The sequence below is a fragment of the Dromiciops gliroides genome, chromosome 4 (genome assembly GCF_019393635.1).
Source record: "Dromiciops gliroides isolate mDroGli1 chromosome 4, mDroGli1.pri, whole genome shotgun sequence".
Classification (NCBI taxonomy): Eukaryota; Metazoa; Chordata; class Mammalia; order Microbiotheria; family Microbiotheriidae; genus Dromiciops; species Dromiciops gliroides.
In genome coordinates, this window is record NC_057864.1 from 274,799,389 (window position 1) to 274,818,710 (window position 19,322).

The 19,322-nt window shown below is 35.1% G+C and overlaps 1 protein-coding gene across 1 annotated transcript in view; it reads left to right on the forward strand.

The window, feature by feature from the left end:
- GFRAL (GDNF family receptor alpha like) overlaps positions 1 to 19,322 on the forward strand; it is a gene marked incomplete at its 3' end in the record, with an annotated part of 49,048 nt that overhangs the window by 11,501 nt on the left and 18,225 nt on the right. The window contains exons 3-5 of the mRNA XM_044003424.1: positions 2,174 to 2,308; positions 11,402 to 11,554; positions 18,154 to 18,210. Coding sequence (XP_043859359.1) covers positions 2,174 to 2,308; positions 11,402 to 11,554; positions 18,154 to 18,210 — 345 coding nt within the window. The remainder of the gene's footprint in view (positions 1 to 2,173; positions 2,309 to 11,401; positions 11,555 to 18,153; positions 18,211 to 19,322) is intronic.

Genomic DNA, 19,322 nt, shown 5'->3' on the forward strand with positions numbered 1-19,322 from the left:
TTATTCAGGTCATGTTCACTAATAATGGATGTATCAAAGTGTCTAATCCTATACCCTCATCTATCTCTATACTATCTTGCTTGGTGACTTCATCAACTCTAATAGTTTGAATCAAATCAATTATCAACTCTATATGGAGATTATTCTTTGTTTCTCTATATGGAGATTATTCTTTGTTTCATATGTCCAGTCCTATTATCTCTCAACTGACAATTTCACATTATCAGCTGCTTATTAAAGATCTCGAACTGTGTAGCCTATTGACTTCTTAAACCAAACATGTCTAAAAATAAACTCCTTATTTTTCTTCCCTTCTCTTCCAAATGTTCCCAGTTACTGATTTTGTTTTTGCAGGGCAATGAGGGTTAAGTGACTTGCCCAGGGTCACACAGCTAACTAAGTGTCAAGTGTCTGAGGCTGGATTTGAACTCAGATCCTCCTGAATCCAAGGCCAGTGCTTTATCCACTGTGCCACCTAGCTGCTCCCGCCAATTACTGTTGAGGGCTTCACTATTTTCTTTATCACCCAGGCTTCCAATTTGATGTAATTCTATATTGTTCTCTCAAACTCACTTCACATATCCAATTTGTTGACAAGTTTTATCCTGCCTGTCTTCATAATATCTCTCATATATGTCCCATCTCTACTCTAACATATCTACTACCATAGTGCAGGTTCTCATCTCATATCTATGCTATTTTAATTGCCTTTCAGTTTGTCTCCCTTCATCAAATCTCTTCCCACCCCAATCCATCATCCATTCAGATTCCAATGAGATTTTCCGTAAATCTAAGGTCTAAATGTGTGACTCCCTACCCAATAGTCTGCAGTGGTTCCCTATTAGAATCCAAGATGAAATATAAAATAATATTATATTTGGTGTCTAATTCTCTTCATAACCTGGACTCTTATTCCCTTTCCATTACTCTTATCTTTTATACCCCCAAGAATTTGATTAAAAAAGTTGTTGCCCTTTTTATTATGACTTTGCACTGGCTATCTGCCAAGCCTAAAGTGCTGTCTCTTTTCACTCCAAGATTACATGGCTTCCTTCAAAACTTGGTTCAAATCCTCTGTTCTAAGGTAAGCTTTTTCCTGCTCCCATCCTTTGTGCTCTTTCTCCATCTTACCACTACCTCCCTTCTGATATTGCTTTCCATCTATTTTGTATAAATCTTATCTGAACATTATTGTATTTTGTCTCCCATGGTTGAATGTGATCTCTTTGAGGTTGGGCATTTAGTGAGTTTTTTAAATTTGTCTTTGCTGTCTTTTTTTATTGCCTGGAGTTAGCTTCATACATTGTGAGCACTTAAAAATAAATGCTCATTCTTTATCTAATTGGCTTCTAAGAGCCCAGGGTTTCAAGGGTAGACACCAGGATTCATATGAAGGGAGTTAAAGAGAATGTGGGGGATTTAGGCAACATAGAATGGAAATGGCTAAAAAGCAATGTGGAGGACTGAATTAGGACAAGATAAAGATAAAGATCACTTACCACTACTTAGAATCCCTGGGGCAGAGGTGAGAATCCTGTGGCAGGGTAATAAAGAAGATATCTAGAGTGCCAGAGATGAAGAAACAAATAGACAACTACATGGCTTTCATTATCATCTTGTTTTTGTTTTTGCAAATTGAGATAGAATAGGTCTGCAGCTGACTCAATATTTTAAGTAGAATGTTCAAGTACATTTCATCTGAATTAATATTTCCCAATTAAAGCACAACCAAATGATATTAAGATGCAGCAAATCCAACATGGTTTCCTTAGGTTCCTATGACCTGATAAGCAGTGTGTCAGTTTTTACTTTTGTTTTTGTTTGTTTGTTTTACCTGCAAGGAAGTTCAAATTGTCTACCTAAAATAAAAGACAAAGGATCAGAAGAATGTTGAGTCTAATTGGTCATTTGATTTTTTAAAAGTCATATTTCTATGCTTGGATACTCCTTTCCTTTTCCCCCTGTTGTCAAGATCTCATCTGCTACTGCAACTAAATCGATGACCTATCGAACAGCAATAAACATTTGACAATAAATCTGAATCTAACAATGATAAGCTTTCATCACACTTCCCTTTCCTGAAGACAGATTGTTTTGGGGTAAGAAAACTTTGGGTATACAGAATATATGTATGCATGTATTATTACACTGTCAGTAATATTTGCTTTTAAAGTTTTAGTGTTGTGCTTAGAAAAGAAATCTACAGCCCAGATCGATGACTGTACACACTTGAGAGAACAATGTATAAATGATACAAATGGATGTGACCTTGTTTGGACAGTCCTTGAAGACGTCTGTAATGTTTCAGGTAAAATAATCTTTTAGAAAATATGGTGGCATTATTTACATACACATAAATACACATATGCCAAAAATTCAATTTTTGCCCCATCAGCTCTTATATCAAATTATGCATGTTATACATAATCCACTTTATAATATATGATATAAAATTTATGCTATATAGATTATATATGTGTGCATATATGTATGTGCATATGTATGTCCATGGCTATGTATATTTGCACATGTGTATGCATTATACAAAGGGGAGAGCTTTGATTACATTGGTTTGGTATTTACTGGTATAAAATGCCTTCCATCAATATAGATAAGAAATTAGTCTATAACTTGTAATAGAAAAGAATTAACTGGAGCATTGAGAAGTTAAGTGATGTGTCACAACTGGGAAGTCAATTTCTCTCTGACATATCATTTGAACCCAGGCATTCCTTACTCTAAGGACAGTGGAGAGAGTGCCAGGCCTGGAATCTGGAAGAATCATCTTTATAAGTTCCAATCTTGATTCAGATATTTACTAGCTGTGTGACCCTGCTCAAATCACTTAACAATGCTTGCCTCAGTTTCCTTATCTTTAAGCTAAGCTGAAGGAAATAGCAAACCACTCCAGTATTGTGGCCACAAAAACACTAAAAGGGGATCTCAAAGACTTAGACACAACTAAAAGTGATTGAACTACAACAAATTCCTTACTATTAAAGCTGGCCATCTATCCTACAATTATTTACATTTGCAAAGCAATTTATATATACTGTATCATTTGCTCCTTACACAACTTTGGAAAGTTCTGCAAATCTGAATTTAAAAACCTTCAGTGTTTTGTAACCTGCTTGGAAGTAGCATGTATGGTAGAAATAAAAGTAGATTTAGAATCAGGACACCTAGGTTAAGTCACTTACTAGTTGTGTGGCCATTGGCAAGTACCATAATCTGTTTCACCCTATGTAAAATGAGAGTGATTATATGACATACCTCTTATGGTTGTTTAAAAGCTTTGTCAATAAAACATTATATAAACATGAGCTCTTACAACATTTTTTATTTACTGCATCTACTACAAATTTATGTTTTACAATCTTAATTTGGCCCCAACATCTCCCCCCCTCCTCCCCAATTGCTAGGCAATCCTATTTTACAGACAAAATTGTAGCCATTCATTGCAGGCTCCCTCTTCTTTCTTTTTACTCATCTCACAACATTCAGATTTCCTCTACCACAATCTCCTCCTTCAATCCTGTCTTACATGATAAGGTGGTTTTACTCCTTACCCAGGCTAATCCCTTTACCTGCTCAACTAGTCCCATTCCTTCCTGTTTATTCCAAATGATTGCTTTTTCTGACACCCACAATTTATCTCTTAGCTTTGTCTTTGTCTACTGGCTTATTCCCTACAGCCTACAAAGAAGCCATATCTTCCTCATCTAAAAACAAAACAAAACAAAACAAAACAAGACCTCTCAATTGATTTTTCCATCTCCCCTAACTAGCACTCTTTATCTCTTCTAACCTTTGTGGTTAAACTACTGGAAAAGGTTGTTCACAATAGGTACCTCACCTTATCATTTCACATTCTCTTCTTAAACCTTTACAATCTGGCTTCCAAACTTATTCCAATGAAACTGCACTTTCCAAAATTACAATTGATCTCTTATTTACCACATTGAATGATCTTTTCTTAGTCTTCATTCTCCTCAAACTTTTTGCAGCATTTGAAGCTGTTCATTATTTCCTCACTGATAATCTTTTCTCTCTTGGTTTTCAGGGAATCACTCTCTCCAGGTCTTCCTCCTACTTATCTACCATTCTTATTCAGTTTCTTTTGATGGCCCCTTTTCTAGATCACACACTCTAATGTAAGTTGACCCACATGGTTCTGTCTTGGGCCCTCTTCTACCTCTATACTACTGCACTTGGTGTTCTCATGAGTTTCCATGGATTTAATTACTATGTTGATGATTATCAAATCTACCCTATCCTACCCCAACCCCTTGCTGACCTCCAATCTCACATTTCCAACTGCTTTCAGACATCTTGAATTGGATATCCAGTAGACATCTTAAACTCAACATGTATAAAATGGAACTAGTTTACTTTCCTCCCTCCCCCTGCTACTTTCTACTTAGCACTATTATTGTATAGGGCAACAACTATTGCCCCAGCCCTTCATACTCTCAACCTAGGAGTCATCCTGAACTTTTAACTATCTCTTACCTGCAAATTCAATCTGTTGCTAAGGCCTGTCAATTTATCCTTTACAACATAGCTTCAATAGATTCCCTTTTCTTATGCTGACCACTCTAATGCTGGTTCTCTGCACCTCACACCTGGACTATTTCAATAGCCTGCTGGTGGGTCTGTCTAAATCAAGTGTTTTTTGTTGTTGGTTTCCACCCCCACCCCACACTCCAATGCATCCTCCATTCAGCCCCTAAAGTGTTTATCTTATAGTGCAGATTCAACCATGTGACCCTTACTCCCCACTCCCACCCCCACCCCCACTTAGGATTAAATACAAAATACTGTTTAGGGGTATTCAAAACCCCTATCTTTCGATCCTTCTAATGCCTTACTTTCCACCACATACTCTTTCATCCAGGAAAAGTGTCCTCATTTTTATTCCATAAATGACACATTCCATCTCTCTTGCTTTGGGGCATTTTCTCTGTCTCCCATGCCTGGAATGCTCTTTTCTCATCTCCACTTACTGGCTTCACTGGCCACTTTTAAGTCCCATATCCTATCTTCTATAGGAAGCCTTTATCAATCTTTCTAGTGCTGCCCTTTTCTCAATTATTTCCTAGTTATCTTTTATATAGCTTTCCTTGTATATTTTTGTTTGAATATTTTCTCCTTTAAGATATGAGCTCATTGGGGCAGCTAGATGGTGCAGTGGATAGAGCACCAGCCCTGGAGTCAGGAGTACCTGAGTTCAAATCCGGCCTCAGACACTTAACACTAACTAGCTGTGTGACCCTGGGCAAGTCAATTAACCCCAATTGCCTCACTAAAAAAAACAAAACAAAAAAAAACAACAAAAGAAAAAAAAAACAAAAGATATAAGCTCATTGAAGGCAGGGACTGTCTTTTTTTTTAACAAATAAAAGTATTTTATTATTTTCCAGTTACATATAAGGATAGTTTTCAACATTTGTTTTCATAGGATTTTTATTTGGGACTGACTGTCTTTTGCCAGTTTTTATATTCCCAGGATTTAGCACAGTGCCTTTCACATAGAAAGAACTTAATGAATGTTTGTTGGTGGATTTGATTTGATTATTTCTACATACTAGGTTTCTTTTGTTCTCCCTTTCAAATTGCTAAATTAGTGACACTAAAATAATTTCATAAAAAAGCAATCTCATCTATTAAGGTGATCATAGTGGATAAAAACTAAGTATATAAAAGTTTCAAAGTAATCTCTTGGGTAAAGTCCCTTTCCCTTGGTAAAAAAAAAATGCTTAATTCTCTTTGTTTATACCTTAGAGGGTGCTAAAATATTTTGCAGCAGAGAGAGAAGTGAAGTCCTCTATTTGCCCCTTCCCAAATTCTCCAAAGCACCTGGCCTCACATGGTGGGGAGAGGAATGAGCAGAGCAATTAGTCTGAAACCTTGGAATTTTGCCGGGGTCCTGTTTTTTGTTTCTGCCAAAATTGGGTTCTCTTGGGACCCCCAAGAAGTCACTGACCCAGGCAGTCGGAATTTGACTTAAAGGACTGAGTTGGGTTTGTGATCTGAAATTGATTTTCTTTGACCCAAAGATAAAATTTATGGAGATCCCTAGTGTAAAAAGTAACTTACACTTGTTACAAACAATTCTATGCAATCATATCATTCATAAAATACAGTCTTATTATATATAAATATATATATATGTATGTATACACATGTATGCACAACATATATTTTGATATTTCAAAGACCTGTGATTTCATCATTTTGGGTACTCCATCTACATGGATTTCACAGTTCCCCTTTGTTTTAGTAGATGACCTATGAACATTGAGTAAATGGCTGAAAATGCCTGAAAATACTTATAACCATATAGTTGCTTTCATCTGATGAGACTTCCTTCACTTAGCTAGCCTGGACCTTAGCAAGAGAAACATACAGTTTGCTCCCAAGCCCCTTGAAACCTTTTTAGGTTTGTTGGGTTTGTCAATGCTTGTGCACATAGTGATCTTAGAATGAGGGATAGAATGGAAACTAAGAGGCCAATCCCCTCATCTATAGATTGAAAAATAGAGAAAAATGTTCAGTCATATAGGTAGAAAGCCTGCATAAGTTTGTCCATTTAAAACTGGAAAAGATTTAAAAGGTCACTTAGTCCAATACCTTCATTTTTATGTAAGAAGAAACTAAGGTTGAGGGAGCTTCAGCAATTTGAGTGAGATCAAGTTGGTAATGCCAAAGGAAGCAGTTGAACCCAGGCCCTCTGGCTTCAAAGAACAAATAGACACACACACACACACACACACACACACACACACACACACACACATATATATATATATATATATATATATATATATATATATATATAATCAGTATTTAAATAGTTAAGAGGAAGTATATTATGTAAGTACACATATTAAATATGTATATATACACACACATATGTGTGTGTCATATACATATACACACATACATACACATGTATGAGATTTATCACTTTCAAGTATTTTCTTTAAATTGATGATCAGTTTGAAAGATCATTTTAACATTGTTGGGTTAATAAGTTCAAAACAAAAGTTCCTCACATCAGCCTGAGGTAGGAACTAGATCTGGGTTAGGCAGGCACTATAGTTTGGAACATGTTAATAAATCTTGCATGTAACGCTACTTGGACAAATCATTTTATCTCACTGTCTCTCCATTTCCTCATCTGTAAAATAATGGGGTTGAAACTGATGTAATCTGTAGCTTCTCCCTCCTCTAAATAAATGATCCTATGCAGTTGTCCAATCCTCCACTTTACAAATGCAAAAACTGAGGCCAACAAAGTAAATTGACTTGCCAATGAATCAAAATCTAATGTTCTAACCAAGTGAAAAATATAATATAGGTTTATCTTCCCAACCCCCCTATCCCCACCCTGATAGCTCATGTTTGGATGTTTGGATATGAATTATTAGTGGATCTGTGAAGAATTCCAGGACATGGGAGTTCTTTCTGCCAAAGTAGGTCAGCCCCTTCTCACCTTAGAGAATGAGAGTTTAAGTAAGATTACTGAGGATTATTTTACCAATAATGTGTCAGAAGCCACACCTGAACCCAATTGCCCTAAAAGCCTCTGACTCTCTAGGCTAGTTCTCAATCCACGATGCTAACTGGTCTCTCACCTCTTGTTTGATTGATTTAAAATTCTGAAATTGATAAGCAGAAAATGTAAAGAGCAGGTATTTGCATTACAAATGTATTTGCCTGCAGTGACGAATAGAAATTCTACTGAATTTTAAAAATTAAACCAAAGGCTAAAGATTTAACCTTGAAGCTTAGAAAGACCTGAATTCACGTCCCACCTCTGACATATACCTGAGCTTGGCACTTAAATCTCTTCATGCTCTAGGACAGAGATATCAAAGAAGAAGCAGGGAAGCAAGTGCTCCACAGTATACTCAAGTGTGGCCCAAACTAATTAAAATGTGATTGAGAAATATTTAACGAAATAAATAAAATACAAAAAAGAGATAATATTACAATTTAAAGCTGTCAATATGCATTCTTCAGAGATCCTTACGTATGGATTATCAGCCCTGTGTTTATTTGAATTTAATGCTCCAAGTATATAAATTGAAGAGAAGGATGGTAGGGGGAGTTTCCCTTCTCAATCCTTTGCTTTATCTGTTTTATATGATCTTTTTTTTTCAGAAATGCATATATTTTTGGAAGACATACGTTGTCTTATTTGTTTTTGCCAAAAGAAGAACTATGAAATGTAATATTTTATTAAAATAATGCTATAATCAGAATAATATATCTCAGGAATATACCAACTGATTTTCATATTTAAAAAAAAAAGCTTTGCTTTAGGGCTGTGCATTCAAATGGTATCACATTTTCAAAATGATTATTTTCAGGAATCAAAACTATTGTACACATGGATTTATACTCTATGATGTTTCATCATTGTCATTTTCTCAATAATATTTGACTAGACTCAAATAGCATTATATTGGGATATGTGCTTTTCACCAGCCATCTTTTCTACAGTTTTGCTGTAAGGGAGTGGATCAAATAATAACCATTAAAGAAATAACAATAGTTTTTTTATAAGTTATTTTCTACTTTTTGGTCAGGCAGTTGAATATATACAACATTTACACAATCACTGAGACTGCAGAAAATTGACACATGGATAATGCGATATAATAAATTGATCTTGTCATAGAAGACTGGCCATTTGGGGAATATGAAAATAAAATAGAAATATTTATATTTGAAAAAATGGAAATTTTGAAAAAAAAAACACTTACGATGACATTTTGCCCAAACAAATTATAAATACCATGATGATTTAAAAATATTAAGCAGCATAACTTATTGTCCCTTCATGACATGTGACTTATGTAGACTTATTACTCAACCCTCAAATCTCTCCATCCCCAGTCCAAGTAAGTGCTTGTAAAGACAATAGGGGAAAAAAAAAAGAAATACTTTCCCCTTTTTTTCTGTGAACCTTCTTAGATAATATGCATGAACCCCATTAGTTACTATATCTAACTGCTCACATATGTCTAAGATTTGTATGTCCTTGAAGCTACCCAGAGGCTATGGGTTGGTTGGGTCAAGAGACAGCAATCACATCTATCACATATCTGTATGCTAATAGAAAAGGTGCTTTAATGGAATGGGTGCTAGATATAAAGCAAGAGGATCCTTCATCAGAGACCTACTATATGATCATTAAAACACCTTTTCTATTAGCATAACCTCTGTGTCCCTGAGTTTCCTCATTTGTAAAATGAGAATAATAAAATTTGTGGTACCTGCTACATAGGGTTGTTGTTAGTCTAAAATAAGTTAATGTAGAGAAAAACCTTTGAAGACATGAAAATATCTGTTGTTCAATCATTTCAGTCTTGTCTGACTCTTCATGACCCCATCTGGGGTTTTCTTGGCAAAGATTCTACAGTGGTTTGCCATTTCCTTCTCCTTCTCATTTTACAGATGAGGAAATTGAGGCAAACAGTGTTATGTGACTTGCCCAGGTTCACACAGCTATTAAGTGTCAGAGGGCAGATTTGAACTCAGGTCTTCCTGATTCTAGGTCTGACATTCTAGCCACTGTACCACCTACTTGCCAAAATAATATTTAAATGTGTTTCATAACTATACTTATTTTCTCTGTCATTTATCTTTGCCCTAAGGTATTGACACGTGTGTATTTAAACATGCAAGTATATGTGTATAAGCATGAGGTGATACCAAGATAAATTACTCTCCACCCTGTACATGGGCAGACAGATGTACCAAACCCATGCCCTCTCAACTCCCAGAGCAACAGAATCCTATTTGAAAGTAATCAAGATGATCATCTATTTCAACTACTTTCATCTACTCCAACTATTCCAACTTCTACTTTATGTAAACAGAAACTGAAATAGAGCATTTAAATTAAATTCTCACAGTCACTTGATAAGTTGAGAGGAAATGTAAAGCAGTAAAAAATGAAAATACTTTGTTTTCTTTGAGTAGATAAAACATTTTGAACATTTTATGATAACTTCAAAGTTATGTTAATACTACCACTTTATGTTTTGTGTGTAATTATTTACAGATTTTTTTCATAAGATCATTTAATCATAGGATCATAGAGCTGGAAGGGATCTTAGAGATCACCTACTCAAATTCCTTCATTTTATGAATGAAGAAACTTCAAGCCCAAAGATGTTAAATGACTTACCCAAGGTCATTCAGTACGTCAGAGCCAGGATCTGAGCCTAAGTCCTCTGACTCCAAAACAGAAGTCTTTCCTCCAACATTTTGCTAAATGTATTCTTATAAATATCACTTTATCATTCTAGAAGTAGAAGCATGCTGGAGTGTAACAAGTGTCTTTTCATAAATGCACTAAAGGAAGTGTTTTTTTGTTTGTTTTACATTACAGAAAGGTCAGTTGTTAAAATGAATAGGGATATAAATAAGAACTGCACCTGTGATTTAATTATTATAGGGAAAGAACTGAATGAGGAAATTCCTCTTACAAATTAAGTTTGGCCCGTTTTCTGAAACTATAGCCTTAGAGAATTTTGAAAAGCAATGAGTTTAGTGAGTCGTCCAGGGACACACAGCTAACTTAGGAAGCAACAAGGGCATGTAATAGATTGAGAACTAGACTTGATATTACAAAGACTTGAGTTCAGAACCTTCATCAGTCACTTATTAGCTGTGTGAATGTGGGCCAATTAATGGCTATCTGCTTCAGTTTCCTTATCTTTAAATTGGTGGTAATAACACACTTCCAGAAGTTGTTATGAATATTAAATAAGATAATATTTGTAAAACACTTTACACTTTAAACCTAAAACACTATGCAAGTACTGACTATGCCAATGTTGAAAATAATTTAATGTGATTTCCTAGGTTTCATATAGGGCTTCTAACAATTTATCACTTTCTAAAAGAAGATTCTCCTATTTTCCATCTAGAATATGACCATAAAGAAATTAACTTATTGAAACATTATTTCATTCTAACCACAGTTTATTATATACTAAAACTTTACTACTTTGAAACACAAACACGAACAAATAGGAAAACTTTATACTGATGAACTGACATAGTTTCTGTTCTATATTTTTAAAAAGTAAAATAAATTTAGTGCTTAAACACACAACAAAAAAATTTATTCTGTAGAGAATGACTCTCCTCGACTCACTAAGTCATGAAACTTCAGTATTGCGAAATTGATGTTATGCAAAAAAATGTTTTAAATAAAATATATTCTATTTTTATACATACATATATTTAAGTACATAATATTACTTTTTAAATATATACTTTTGGGTAATGTTTTACATAAAATATAACATTTTGGTGAATCAAGTAATTGCATTCAAATTAATATATGCAATGTTTTATCTTTGTCTATAAAATTTAGGTAATGAATGCCAGATGAAAGATTCATTGAACTGCAATCTAAGCATCCAGTCTCTGGAAGATCAATATCCCAAATTTAAAAACTGTCTCTGTACTGAAGATATTTATTGTAGTGTTAACAAGTTGCTTGGGGGACAATGTACCAATAAAACAGGTAATAAGAAGATCCTCAAATATAGAAAATGATCAGGAGATTAACATAGATTCTTACTAGTGACAAAACAGCAACTACTTAATTGACCTTACAGATTTCTTAAACATATGAATATTTTAACTAACTGTTGCTATTGTTGTTCAGTTGTGTCCAACTCTTCATGATACCACAGGGTTTTCTTGGCAAAGATACTGGGCCTGTTTGCCATTTCCTTCTCCAGTGAATTAAGGTGAACAAGGGTTAAGTGACTCGTGCAGGGTCACATAGCTAGTTTCTGCAGATAGATTTGAACTCAGGTCTTCCTGATTCCAGGTCCAGTGCTTTATCCACTGAGTCACCTAACTTCCTGAATTAGCTGTAGAGGTAACTTATTCAGGCCAGTTGCATACTCTGTAGCTTCTCATATATTTCACATATGAAATTTCACTGAAATGCATTTTCAATTGTAGATCATGTACTTGTACAAAAACATTTATGGAAATTGTGTTGCAGAAGGACTAAATAAATAATTTAAGTACATGTATTATATGACCTTTAATACTAGATGGCATTTGCTCACAATGCAAAACTGAGACCTCACCTCTTTTTTGCTAAAAATGAATACTTTGTAGCTTAATGATGTTTTATAATCCTGTTGTTTAAATAAATATGTGGACAGGCTTTTAAGAAGAAATGATATTGGTGGGAGTTTCCTAAAACCATAACCTGGATTACAATGTCTATACAATCTTTCATATGCCCTCCATGGCTCATGAAAAATTAGTCTCTTCTGTGCTCATTACTACTATAATGTGTCTGAAACTATAGTTTGTTTTTAACTAATCTTTTTTTTCCTTTTCTTTTCTTTTTAATTTTTTGAGGGGCAATGAGGGTTAAATGAGTTGCCCAGGGTCACACAGCTAGTAAGTGTCACGTGTCTGAGGCCATATTTGAACTCAGGTATTCCTGAATCCAGAGCTTTTAAAACCAAAATATTATGCTGAATTCAAGTATAATTTTAAAATCTTGTGGAGCAGCTGGGTGGCACAGTGGCAAAAGCACTGACCCTGGATTCAGGAGGACCCGACTTCAAATCTGGACTCAGACACTTGACACTTACTAGCTGTGTGACCCTGGTCAAGTCACTTAACCCTGATTGCCCCACAAAAAAAATCTTATTGAAAATCTCCCACTAGATAAATTGGTATTCAGAAGAAATATCATCCCAATAGTATATTTTCTTCCTGACAACTGGTAGAAGGGCTCAAATTGTTTAGATTAATGTTTCTGACATAGAAACCCAAGACTGAATTATTTAATCATTGCACAAATGAAGAAAGTTATAAGATGTTTAGCTCTGCCTTTCTAATTTACCAAGAAGTCAAATTTGGGCTTTAATTTTCCTGCCTTTATCTTTCATTATATAAAACAGTAAGCATCTTCCCATCAAAGTCTTACATAATCTTGAATCATGGACTAGTACATGTGCTTTGATTTTTGTGTAACACTGGGCTTTTTGGTTTGGTGCTTTTATTTTTCTGTTCTGCTTAAGGGATTAAAAGAAAATCAAACTGGCTTTGACCACACCACTTGAGGGTATATGTCTCAGTGGAGAGAGAATTTCAGCAGTTTTAAACAAGAGAAGAAAAACCAATTGTTTAACATATAAAATGTTATAGTGAAATGAATAAATAATAAAGTACTTAAGTATTTACTGTGTGCAAAGTATTGTAGTTAGCCCTGGAGATAGAAGTAGAAAAGACAGAAGAATGTAAGTGAGAGATAGATCATCTGAAAGTCAGGAAGTCTGGAGAATACATTGGCAATGTGAGCCACAACCACACAATTCTAGGCACCTAAAATGTTAAGTTGAAAAGGTATTGATTTTCACTGGTACAGGGAGTTTTGTTTTGGGGAGTTCCCCATGGCAAGAAAATCACAGATCTAATCCTATTCCCTAAAAGTTCTATTGAGCAGGACATAAGAATTAAACACAGTTAGTTACCATCAGACTCTCAAACTAAATATTACAAAAAGTAAAAATCCAAATATGTGGTTAAAATAAGTTTAAGGGAAATTAGGCAATAATATTTCATAAGGTTGAAACAGGTTATTTTTGTGTCCAGTTGTCTGGCAGGTAGTAGCTACTTAATAAATGTTTATTGACTGATTGATTCATATACTTCTATTCATTTTTACAGAGTATTCAGATCTTTCCTCAGTCCAAGGTATTCAATCAGATGTCATCCAGTGGACCATATCAGAAAGGAGAATGCAAAGGAGTGAAACAGACATTGACTGCAGTGTGGCCATGCAGGCTTGTCAGACATCAGAACATTGCTTCATGATCTATGAGAATTTTAAAGAAACATGTGGTTCAAGGATAGAAAGTTGCGGCAGTGATGATGTAGCAGGACACTTGTGCATCGCACTGAGGGAAAAGCTAAAGGAAAGTGTGCTGTGGGGTTGCACCTGTATGGAGCCATTGAATGAAGACTGTATTCAAATCTGGAAAAATATATTTGAAAGCCCCTGTTTACAGCATGCTCAAGGAAGCCATGTGACAGTCTTTAATGAAGAATATGAAGATGAATATATTCAGGAGGACATGAATACAGGTTAGTTTTTAATAAGAACTTTCACAAGCAATGCATATAATCACTCTACTGTTCCAGAGTATGGGTCTGTAATCTTTTTTTTTGTTTTTTTTGGTGGGGCAGTGAGGGTTAAGTGACTTGCCCAGGGTCACCCAGCTAGTAAGTGTCAAGTGCCTGAGGCCAGATCTGAACTCAGGTCCTCCTGTATCCAGGGCTGGTGCCTTATCCATTGTGCTGCCTAGCTGCCCCCATAATCTTTTGTGGAGGCTGAGGAGGGATAACATCGACAATTTTGTGAACCTATAAACCCCTTCTTAGATTATTTAATTTTTAAATTAAAATTTAGAGAAATGGTAGATTTCAGATAGAAATTAGTGAAAATAAAGATTTTTTAAAAAATATTCAAGTTCATTCAAGCCTGAAATCTACCAATTTAGTTGTAGTGGAGTAATTTCAGGCATGCCTGACTCTTTGTGACCTCATTTGGGTTTTTCCATTTTCTTCTCCAGCTCATTTTACAGATGATAAAACTGAGGCAAACAGGGTTAAGTAACTTCGACAGTCACACATCTAGTAAGTGTCTGAGGCTGAATTTGGGTTCCTGTCTTCCTGCCTCTAGGTCAGGTGTTCTGTTCACTACATCACCTAGATGCCCCCAAATCTAGCTCTAGATTTCTGCTTAAGAACCCCTGTTCTAGAGGTAGTTCAAGGACAGAGCTAGAAAATCTAGGTTCCAATTCCTCTCTATTTGTATTAAAACATTTTTAACTTTCCTTTGTCTTAGGACCCTACTATCCCTTGTTGCTTTATATTGCTACACTATTATACCATTTTACTCATTCAATTCATTCATTTGAAAAACATTTATTGGGACCACTATGGATCACACACTGTGCTAGAAATTAAGGGCCCAAAGAAGATGAAGAAAAATAAAATAGTAACTGACTTAAAAATGTATATTTTATTGGGTGTGACACCATATTCATGTACACACACACAATAAATACAGGGAAAGGAGGGTATGGGCTAGCGGTTGCATAAATCAAGAAATTATAAAAGTGATACTTGAAATGAGCTTTGAAAGAAACAAGGAAATCTGAGTTAGTCAATATATTTATTAAGTATTTACTATGTGCCGGGAAAAGTACACCATGTAGAGGTGAGAAGGAAGTATGTTCCTGGCATAGGCAAGAGCATCTATGCAGGCCAGCAGATGGACTGTGTCGAAGAAAGAGCAATAAGGTAAATTTGACCAGACTGTAAAAGTACAGAGGGAGAACAACACATACTCAATCTAGGCAGGTAGCTTAGAGCTGGGTGGTGAAGAGCTTTAAATGCCAAATGTTTTGTTTTGTTTTGTTTTGAGCCTAGATGTAATAGGGAGCCACTGAAGCTGACTGAGGAGGAGGGTCAAATGGTCGGACTCTTGAGTTTTAGGAATTTCTCTTTGTCAGTTTTGTGGAAGGATGGATTGTAGAGGTAGGAGACATGAGGCAGTAAGATCAATGATGTTACTGAGTAGTTCAAATGAAAGCTGATAGAGGCCTAAATTAATGTGATAGTTATGTGATTAGAGAGAAGAGGTCTGATGGGAAAGAAGTCAGAGGTAGAAACAATGAGATTTGGAAAGTGATTGGCTACATGTGGTGGAGAGAAAAAGGCATAGAATGACTCTGAGGTGACAAACCTAGATGACTAGAAGGATGGTGGCATTCTCAAAAGAAGAATTCTGAAAAACGGTGGCCTTGGTAGAAAACACGATCAGTTCTCTTTTAGATTTGTTGAATGTCAGATGACTAGAGAATACCAAGTTGAAATTATATGATAGGCAGATTTGGGGATGTTGATGACTTAGTACTCATCAGCATAGATAGAGATGTTATTTAAACCATGGGGGCTGATGAGTCAAAAAAAAAGTGAGTGACCAGAAAGAAGAGACCCCCAAGACAGAACCTTGGGTGTAATATGGTCAATGACTCAGGAAAGAAGATTGAGAAAGACCAAACAGATAGCTAGGAGGATAAAGAAGAAAGAATTATATCTCTAAAATTTAGAGTTTTATTAATAGAAAAAAATCTTTATTGTTTGGAATAGTGGTCTTTTAAAAAAGTAAAAAATTAATTTAAAGATGCAAAAATTTGAAATTGTATATTTCAGTTCAAGATATCATCACATACAGGGGCAGCTAGGTGGCGCAATGGATAGAGCACCAGCCCTGGATTCAGGAGTACCTGAGTTCAAGTCGGCCTCATACACTTAACACTGACTGGTTGTGTGACCCTGGGCAAGTCACTTAACCCCAATTGCCTCACCAAAAAAATAATAATAATAAAAAAGATATCATCACATACAAACAGAATGAAGGATACCTGGCTTGACATCACCTTTTCTTTTTTTTTTCTGGGGGGGGGGAGGAGATGTAGATTTGAGTTGACAATAAGTTTAATAAGAGTAAAACATGATACAGTTGACATAAAATCAAATGTAATTTTGCATTGTATTGAATTAGTAGGCAAATCAGAAGAGCTCAGACCAAATATGAACTACTGTTTCCAGTTCTGTGCATCACATTTAAAAAAATGATTAGGGGGGAAAGCAAGGTGGCTCAGTGGATGAAGCACGGGCCCTGGATTCAGGAGGACCTGAGTTCAAATCCCACCTCAGACACTTGACACTTACTAGATGTGTGACCCTGGGCAAGTCACTTAACCCCCATTTCCCTGGGGGGGAAAAAGATTGGGAGGTAGGGAGAAAAGGAGAAAAAGAGAAATTTACATGATAACTTTATTATATATTTAAAAGGAATTGCAAGTTGTACATAATAGATTTTTGGGCTTATGTACAATCATTTTTTATTATACTATGTTATAGAAATGTTTGTTTTATTCCATGAGTTAAAAATAAATATAACTAAAAAACAAACAAAAAAGAAACTACAGAATGTCCTACTACAGGTGATCAGTATACTAAGAAGTCTTGAAAACAAGTTATATGGGTAATGTTGAAAAGACTGGGGAGAAGAGAAAAATGATGGAACACATGATAGATAGTTATCTTCAAATATTTGGCAAATAGTCAAGTTTTAAGACAAGGCAAGGTTTAAGGTCTTGAGGACATAGCTAGTAATAATGACTGGGAGATTTTAGCTCAGTAGAAGGGAGTCAGGTTTCAACTCAAGAACTCTCCAATAGTTTTAGCTGTTCAAGAATGGAATGAATTATTTTATGAGGCAATGAGCTCCTTATCACTGGAACTGCATTGCATAGAATTTAGAGTAAGAAAATATTCTGGAGCACAATTTGTACAACTCTCTCATTTTTTCAAATGAGGAAACTGTCCCAGAGAGGTAAAGTGATAAGGTAACACAGTACCTGAGCAGCAGAGGCAGTATACCAAAACCAACCACAATAGTAACATCATGATGCTGATAACAACCATCAGGATGATAAATTAAAGCCCTAGTCCTTTGATTTCAAATCTAATGTTCTTTTTCCTACAACATGCTGCCACCTTGAGGGGAAAATTATAGAGGGAGTGGTCACATTGTGAGAGAGGTTGGACCAAATCTTCTCAGAGATCCTTTTCAGTTCTAGGATTCTAAGATACCATTATTTCAGTGCACAAGACCTCCTTTTAGACTAAAGTAATTTGAGAAGATAGTATTGTTTAAATTACACTTCTGGTGAATCTAGACCTTCTTAAAGGAAAGGTTAATATGGTTCAGAAAACCTAACTGAGGCATTATTTATGTGCAAATACAAGGTTCAGTTACTAGCATTCACATATATGTTTAAATAACAGGCAAAGATGGTGAACTGACTTGGATAATAGCCCAAAGTATTTGTTTAGCTCAGCTCTTTGCTCAAATCTCATTCTGGATTTGTAGGCTTAAAAACTTATTTCTCGGTGTTGCTATTTTTGCTAATTCTTAGTTTTTAAAGGGCTTGTGTTAATGATTTTGGTTCATGTGTACCAGTTATATCTAGGGAAATTTTAATATTAATTTCATTTCTTTCCTTCTAGATTACATTAATAAACCTATTAAACTGCAATGGGATCAAACTACTCTTTCTCACCACAGTAAGCATTATAACAATATGGGATAACACATTCTGTAGTTATTCATTATTTTATTATTATTGAAAACAATACTGTCAACAAATAAACCAAATATTTAAAATATGATTTAAATATATACATTACTCTCTCTTTCACTCTATATACATTTACATATATACATATAATATTAAATATATTTCAAGTAAACATATATGTATATGCAAATGCATCAATTTTCTATACCTTATTATTCTTCATTATTTGAACCCCCATTTCCTCATGAGTAAACCGAAATAATACCTCTCTGGTACAGTGGAAAAAGTTTTAAAATTGGACTCAAAGGACATGGGTACAAATAATTTTTCTGAGATTTACTACTCGTGACACTGAGTGAATCTCTTAACCCCCTTTTCTTTAGCTATAAAATGAGGGTGTTGGATTAGATGGTCTTAGATATCTCTTCCAGTACTAGATCATGATTTCATGATCCTAATGTGGGCAATGAAATAATATATGTAAAATATTTTTCTAACATGAAAGTGCAATTTATTATTATTAAATTAAGGCAATGTGATGGCTCCTCATCCTTTGTCATTTATCTGAGAAATTATGTTCTGGGATGTTTTGTGAAATCCAGAACTGCTCCTGCTCCTCTCTTCTTGTATCTCCCCAAAAGCAAAATGAACAAATAAATATTAAGGTCATTTACTCTTCAGTTCTCATTAAATCCTTATTGCTATTATTGTTGTAAGTATGCAGTTTCAATGCTGTGTAAACCTCCCTGTGAGAAAACACCCTGCACTAATCTACTCTCTCTAATGTAGAGCTTTAAACAGTTTGAAACATTGAGAGTTTAAGTGCGTACCCTTGGTCACACAGCGATCATGTATTTGAGGCAGGTCTAGAAACCAGGTCTTTGCTTCAAAACTGGCTGTCTATATACTATACCATAAGGCTGCCTCTCACAGCAAAGTCTTACTTTTTCTAAAGCACAATAGTAGTTGCTGAAACCAACAGATTAGTAATATACTAGTATTTCAAATCTAAACTTTTCACAGTATTTTCTAGGTACCCCGTGTGTGTGTGTGTGTGTGTGTGTGTGTGTGTGTGTGTATATACCTACTTATTTTCCT